The sequence below is a fragment of the Nelumbo lutea genome, chromosome 3, assembly GCF_056320005.1.
Source record: "Nelumbo lutea isolate HS-2025 chromosome 3, American lotus-T2T, whole genome shotgun sequence".
NCBI lineage: Eukaryota > Viridiplantae > Streptophyta > Magnoliopsida > Proteales > Nelumbonaceae > Nelumbo > Nelumbo lutea.
In genome coordinates this window covers 66,695,673-66,703,523 of record NC_142686.1, presented here as the reverse complement: position 1 = coordinate 66,703,523, position 7,851 = coordinate 66,695,673, and the positions used below count along the sequence as shown (strand labels likewise).

Here is a 7,851-nt window from a genome sequence, read left to right as displayed (position 1 = left end):
ACCTTTTAACCTTTTAACATAAAAAACTTATTAAAAGTATAGAAATTTTGTAGAAAACATTTGGGTGCATCTCTAATATTATGCATTCATTATATTAAACAAAAATAAGTGTGATAAATAAGAGTTATTTTTATTAATGATAGAAAGAGACTAAAAATGTAAATTAACTTGAATAGAAAAATGTTTTTGCATCTAATTGGTGGTCAATGATCCATAAGAAAGCAAATTGCGTGGGCTTAACTTGAGCGCAAACCAATCCAACTCGCAATTTTAGTTATGATGTAGGCTTGGATTTTTGGTTTTTGAGATAGACCTAGGCTTAGGCTCAAAAGTTTGGGCTTTTCTATTGTTTAGATTTGGCCAAAGCAAAACCCTTAGGTAGCCCAAATTTGGCTTAATTATATACATACACACATATATAAAGACAATTTTATGTGCATGCATGAATATACAATTATACAAATTCATTTATGTCAAATTTTGTTATGGAGTCAATTGATAAACCCAAGTGCATCAAGTTTTAGTACAGGTTGGACCTAGGTTAGATATATCAAGAATGACTTTGGTCTTTAGCCTTATGCCCAATGCATAGGGTTGGGCTTGGTTTGAGCTCAAACCTGATCCAATCTACTTGATTTGCTCCATAACAGTCTAATTGTTTGGCTAAATTGGTCAACTAATGATATCGCAATCAAATAATAAAAATAAAAAAAAAGATAAAAATTAAAAAAATATATAAAAATTTATAGAACTTTTGACATGTAAGATATAATCAATTTATCATATAAAACAAAGAGAAGTGTGATAAACAATAATTATTTTTTGAATTAATTATGGAAATTGAATAGAAAATTTAAAATTTCCCAAAAATGAGATCACTTTTTACAAGTCAAATAGGTCAATACATGAAACCATAGTAATATAATAAAAGCTCAAAAATAGATAGAAATAAAAACATTAAAAACATTAAAAATATGCACATATTTAATATTATATATTTATCATATTAAATAAAAATAAATATGATAAATAAAAAGTATTTTTATTGACAATGAAAGTGAAATGCAAAATTTAAATCCACCAACATATGGATTCTAAAAAAACATTGTGATTATTATTGGTATTTGAGATTGCCACGTGCAACGCCCGTGCCTATTTAATATATATTATATATATATATATATATATTAAATAGGGAGAGGCACTTATGAGCCTCTCCCTTTCTTGAGTCAATGCTTTGTCCGGTTCTCTGCACATTGCCAAAATTGATCCCAACCCAATTATAGGTGGTGTTTGGTACCATTGCCATTTCTTCATGAAATGTTTGGGGTTTGATAGTAGAAACAGGTGAGAAATATGAGTTGTCACATAATATGAGTCAGTTAAATTTGACATTTTAGGTAAAAACAATATTTTTTATGGTACCAAACACAACCATAAACAGGATGAGTGATGTACACCCTGAACCTATAAAATTTGGTTGGATCTGTTCAGTTCTCTTGGGTCTACCCGAGCCATGGACACACTCAGGAGACCCCACAATCACACTTAAATATAAGTTTGGAAGTGCTTAAAAATAAGTGCCTATTTGAATAAGCAATTATTTTAGGCCGGGACTACACCAATAAGCACTTATTTGCGTTTGGAAAATAAACGTGAAATAGAATCCCAAATTTTGGTCTTATTTTGAAGTACTTATTCAATAATGCTTATTTCCTTTTTGGCCTATCTTGGCCCGCCATGTCATTTTAAAAATACCTATACTAGCACTATTTAAAATAAGTGTTTTTTCACCAAACGTTCATAAGCGCTTATTAGAATAAGCACTTGTTTTTAAGCACTTATTCAATAAGAACTTATTTTTCAAATAAGCACTCCCAAACTTGGCCTTAGTTCAACTCAACTCAACCCTAGAAACAAAACCCAAAGACTAAGAAGAAGAGAGTGCAAATATGGAAAATTGGATTTTGTCGGGTTGCAACAAGAAAAACAATTCATATTGGAGAATACCCCCTCTACATGAGAGCAAGAAAAAATTCTAATGCATTTACCAAAAAAGAACTTTTGTGATGCTAGGTTTGGATCTATTAATAAACACCCATTTCTGCATTGTGTAGTCAATTGTCAAATGTCCCAACTAACTCCATACAATTGGTAAAAAGTTCCCCCTCATATAAGACCCTTGTTAAACGGGGCTTCTCATTGCACCTCCAACAGGCAGTGATTTCTTGTTGGGTAGTAGAAAGTCCCTTCTCTTTAGTACATCAAATCGATAATCTTCTTTTTGGCTTTAATTAGAATCATCAATTTCCACTGTATAATCAAAAACCGATTTGCCAATAGATTCAAGCAAAACAGAGCACAATTGAATTACATAGAGAACTGATCTGCTGCTTAGATTGCTTATTGAGAGCTGGGTCAAGTGGATAATTCTCCAAGTAATTCAACAATTTTTATTGGGTTTTTCTTTTCCTTTTGTAATCATGAATCCACATCTGATACAATATGGACTGGTAAAAAATAACAAACCAGCAACAAAAATTATTATTAACGCATATACTAGTTTTCTATGATCTCTCATAATCACAAAAAGTACAACTTCAAATGTCAAGAACCCTAAAAGAGTCAGCAACTACTTTAAGTTTCTCACGCACTCTTCTCCATCGCCTTTCATTTGCTCCAACAATTAGTGTGTAGTATCTCCCTGCTTAATGAAGTAAGCAAATTATTGATCAACTAACATAGTATAGGAAAATAATTTAATCATTCCTTAGGGTCCTGATCTTTAGGAGTCAACATTCTGTGGAATTTATTTGAGAGTCCCTAGGAGAATTCAACAATGTCAGCCTAAGGACCACCAAGACCTCATGAAGATGATGACACATGTAAAAGAAGACTGACTCGGCCTGCTTTTCAGCTTAATCAAGTTTTTCCAAGAGTGCAAGCAGCTATACACCCGATAGTGTGAAAATTGAAAATCTTACTAATAGAGTTCAATTTCCTATCTGTATAATCTGATAGACATATCCCTCAATCGATGTTCTCTCTGCATCTTTCATGTTTAAAATCATAGATGGATCTGATGGTCTCTAATAGCGGATAGGTATTTCACACATCAGATGCCTGGGAGAACTTCTATTTGATACAGATCTTAGCTACGGCTTCTCTTTTGTTTTGATCATCATTTATATACCATTAACATAAATTTTAATATAAATCAACTAAAAAGCAAAAGATATCACTTGTCACCAAGTCTAAATTAATTTAATATATCTACTATCATATTGTCCAACATCTATGCAAGTGTCCATGTGAGATTTACTTGGCCTTAATTAGAAAAGGGTAAGGTAACTATTAATGGAAAAGATAGTAAAACAAGTTGTAAGAATCCTTAAATGATGAAACTTAGTAAATGGCAAATCTATTCTCCTAACATGGCACTGCTGTCCTCTATAAATGAGGACAGAGGTTTCGTTTCTGATTTTGCATTTGACCTCAATCTGTACTTAGAAATGTAAAGGTATTTGTCACTACCACATATTAGTTCTGATTGTCAGTTATGTTGAGTAAGAAGGTCTAATGCAATTATCCATGAACTCATGATGTGGAGCTGAATACGGACAAAGTTTACACTTTATGCCATAAAAAGAATAATATTGAGATGGAATCGTACCATTGCCAATAGCTATGGTTGCAAAGGCAGTACGAGAAAAATTTGGAGATGTAAGTTCGTACTCAAAGGTATAATAGTTTTTCCCATCAACAGTCCGCTGCATTCAGATAATAGAAGGCAAATAAAATACAAAGAAACATAAAGTTGGGAATACTGAGTAGATAGACTGAAATGGAAAATAGTATCACCTTCCTGAACAAAAATCACATGATAACTTTCAAAAAAAAAAAAAAAAAGAGCTTATAAGTTGCATTCTATCATGTAGATATATACCTCTTCTTGAATGTTACCATAATTGTTGATAAAAAATGTGCATCTTAGTAATTGTGTAAAGTCTAAACTAGAACTTATAAGTCTGAGATCATTTATACATGGATTAAGATATTTGTTTATTTTCTTTGGGTGGGGGGGGGGGTTGATTTAGGCGGACTTTAGAGCATGAGAACAAGAGTTCAAATCTGAAAGCGGGCACTTCATGTTAAAAGAGTGCAGGAGGTTAGGTCCTTCCACCCTCCCAAGACCCAGATAGCCAGGGTAATGGCCTTATGCCATGTTTGGACTTTAGAGCATTATAACAAGGGTTCAAATCTGAAAGCATCCACTTCATGCAAAAAAAGTGCAGGAGGTTAGGCCCTTCTACCCTTCCCAAGACCCCAGACAACTAGGGTAATGACCTTTGGATTGTTGGACAGAAGTGGACCATTAGGCAGACAATGGAAATGACTAGCCTCCTGGTCAACCAATGGAAAACATGGTATAAAACCTGCTAACTTTCATATTCTATGTGGCCCATTTTTGGAGCCAAACAGAAAACACAGAAAGTGGAAGCTTCATGAATCTTTTTCCATCCTGATTCTCTGCTTCTGTTATAATCCAATCACAGATTGTAGTATTCCTGCAATCCCCCCTTAAAAGAGACAAAAAAAAGTCAATAGGAAAGTTGAGATGACCACCCTATTTTATATTATGCAATTGAAAGACTTCAAGGATCTTTCTCATGAACGAATATGTGTTGATTTACAAAGCAAGATAACCTAGGCTCTGGATGTTTAATCTAAAGAATGCTCAGTTCATTTCCTAGAATCAATTCACATTCCCAATATAAAGTTCTAAGTTCCAGAAATTGGCCGGTTGGTGGAAGTAAATTAGCACCATCTAACATAAGGCTTCAACTAAAAATGGTGCTTTTACAAAACAAAGGATCCTGAATGTGTTCAAACTCTTGAACTTGATTCATATATTTTAATGAAAATTTCTGTTATTGATCAAAAAATGATTTGGCATAAAGTGAACCCACTAAGTCTGACTCTGAAAGTTAAAGAAGATATAGAAATCCCACGAGTAATAAAAAAAATTAAAAGTCAATGTAGAGAGCAGTATCTCAAATACCCACCAACTTATGGGATATTTTTGTCTTTCTTGAACATAATATGTAGAAAAAAATGGATGTTAAGACTGTTAAAAGTATACAAACCTCTTTCATGTCAAAAATAGTAGCCCTTTGAGATGGTGCAGCATAAACATGTCTCACCAAATTGGAAATAACCTGCTAAATAGACAGAAATTGATGAGGAAACAGAAGAGAATTATGGAAAAAAAAAAAAAAAAAAAAAACAGAAGACATAACAAAGTCAATATAATTCACCTCCTCCATCGGACCCAAATCATGGATATCCCTTTTATCAGTTGGTATAAAACTCAGTCTTACATTTTGCAGTTGCAGATAACGATCCTTAAATGCTGAATCATGCCCTCTAAAATCAAAGTCCTAAGAAGAGAAAACAGAAATTCCTTTAATTTCCATCTCCAAACAGAAAATTGGATATCTGTTTGAGAAATCAAACACGATAACAGCAAAACCAATAGAGCGACCTACTCTCCAATCTGAAGGGTAATAATAAGAATAACCATCTGAAAGATCAATAAAAGCTTGGTAGTTTTCCGGAACTTCTGCACACACATGTAGAATGTAAAGAAGTTAAAAAAACAAATAGAGGAATATTTTCCCACAATGTAGAACATAAATTGAATAAGTTTTCTACGGAAACAAATAAATTGTGGTCTTGGTTATAAAACAGAAACTTAATTTTCATTGTTCATCAAAATACCATCCGCAAAAACAAAATTTGCAGGGATTAAACTTGTTGCCAATGCCCCTAATCCCAGCAATATCGACCTCTTCTTCAAACAGCCTGAAAACCGTCACATGTAGGATCAGTCAGAAAGCGCACAACAGGGTAATCAATCGATGAAAATTTCAACCAGATCTTAAAAGGGGTACTTGTTTACTTTATGATATCAAGAAAAATCAACTCAGTTCAAATCAGAAGGCTACAATCACTAAATTTGAAACTTACAAATTAGAGTACATGCCCAAACTTGCAAATATTTCATAGACACCGTTTTCTGCTCTTACAGACAAGAATATAAACCTAAAACATCTAAAGCCCGAAATTGAAAGAAATGAAAGCTTAACATTTATCAAAACAGAGAGCACTGCACATGCAAAATCGAAAAAGCAGTTGGGTAAGTCGTGTTAAGAGGGATTTTCCCACAACACTACGAAAGGAGAATCAAAAACATCTGAATCCCAAAATTAACAGAAACTCGTATACTTGATAAAACAAACATCCAATGGAATTTGATAGATGGGTGTCTTACTTTCTTCATTAAAGGTCGTGTCTCTTGAGCATGCAATAATATTGGGTTGAGAAAACGCAGTGGAGCGAGGTACAGCGGTCGAATTCGGCACTGTTAACTGGAAGAACGAGACGTTCGTTTGATGACTGATGATTATTCTGAGAAAGAAGTTTCTGAAAGAACATAGTCCGAAATGAAAATAGAACAAAAACCTGGTTATGGAGGGTAGAAGCCCAGCTTAGCGGGAGCGATGAAACTGCCATTTCAGCCACGTAAGAAGCAACGCCTGATTCTAACTACTAAAATTCTGGCCAGTGGAGAATGCAGATACTCTCTGCCGGCAGTGAGCTTTTCCCCCCTTTTTATTAGCTTTTCTTTTTCGCTTTTGTATGTTGAGATTGACATGGATAATGCAGGTATGAGCGTCGTCGGAGGAAGTACACATCAGCATGATTGGAGGTGTGAAAATGGATCGGGCCATCGGAATCGGATTTTTCTGTTCCAAACCGATTTAGGAGGTATTTGGTTCCGTTGCCGAAACCTTAACCGTCATTTTCTTCACTCAACCAAAGATGATGTTTGGTGGCATGGGTGTTTTTTGGGTCCGACTTTTGAAAGAAAAACGTCCACAGCCAAATATGCAGGCTTATCCATTTTTCAAAGTTTTTGTGTCAAGTAGGCCATGAGCATGGGCGGAGCTAGGAAATTGTTATAAGGGGGATTAAAACATGAATCAAGCATGGAAGGGATCATAAGGGGGGCCAACCATTGAGATGGAGAGTGGGGAGAGGAGAAAATTTACACAGAAATGCTGTTGTTCAGTGGGGAATTTCTGAATCATAGGGGGGGCCATGGCTCCCCTCGGTCTCCCCTGGCTCTGAATAACTGATTTTCAGATTTTGCTGTTTGGTAAAGTGATTTTTAGTATAGTTTTTCGTGTAGTAGCCAGACTATGGTTTTTGAAAATTGGACCAGACCGGATGGTCAGACCAGAAAAATCGGGAATCAGTCAGATGATCGGTTCCATTTTACCCCAAAACCGTTAATTTGCCCAAAAACATTGATTTGGTCAATAAATTGCTGACTCGAGCAGTCAAACTGTTCAAACCGTTCAGCAGTTTTGGCTGTTTTTTATTATTTTTATTATTTTTGTCAGAACGGACTGTCCATTCTGTTCAAATGGTTGGACCGTTCAACCCAGGAATGTGACCCCTGATCGGTTTGATTTTAAAAACCTTGAACCAGACAAATGACTCCCCTTCACCTCTATTTTGTTTTCCATTGCCACTACAATTAATCACAGACAGCTCCCTTTTTTATTGGTTTTCGTTTTTCCATTGCTACTTTCATGGAAAACAAATAAAAAATCCTTGATGTTTCTTTTTTTTTTTTTGTTTTAGGTACAAGTAGAAAGGAAGGTTGGTCACTTCTTGAAGAAGATTATTCAGGTGAGATTTAAAAATGATTTTCAAGTTTCTATCAATTTTATATAGATATCATTGTATCCATGTTTTATACTTACAAATCTGTATCTATAT

At 34.5% G+C, this 7,851-nt stretch overlaps 1 protein-coding gene across 7 annotated transcripts; it reads right to left on the bottom strand.

The window, feature by feature from the left end:
• Positions 1 to 2,436: 2,436 nt before the first annotated feature.
• On the bottom strand, positions 2,437 to 6,737 carry PNSL1 (PsbP-like protein 2). Of its 7 annotated transcripts, none has more exons than XM_088975570.1 (8): positions 6,526 to 6,737; positions 6,335 to 6,431; positions 5,782 to 5,865; positions 5,550 to 5,623; positions 5,319 to 5,441; positions 5,148 to 5,219; positions 3,674 to 3,770; positions 2,437 to 2,704 (listed from the first exon to the last, which is right to left on the bottom strand). In XM_088975570.1, exons 1-8 carry the CDS (start codon positions 6,574 to 6,576, stop codon positions 2,601 to 2,603), a joined length of 702 nt encoding a protein of 233 aa, XP_088831696.1. In that variant the 5' UTR covers positions 6,577 to 6,737; the 3' UTR covers positions 2,437 to 2,600. The 7 variants fall into 7 exon arrangements, with proteins under 7 accessions (XP_088831696.1, XP_088831694.1, XP_088831698.1 ...); XM_088975568.1 differs by having other exon boundaries at positions 2,437 to 2,707; positions 6,526 to 6,727; XM_088975572.1 differs by having other exon boundaries at positions 5,550 to 5,620; positions 6,526 to 6,727.
• Between the last annotated feature and the right edge of the window lie 1,114 nt (positions 6,738 to 7,851).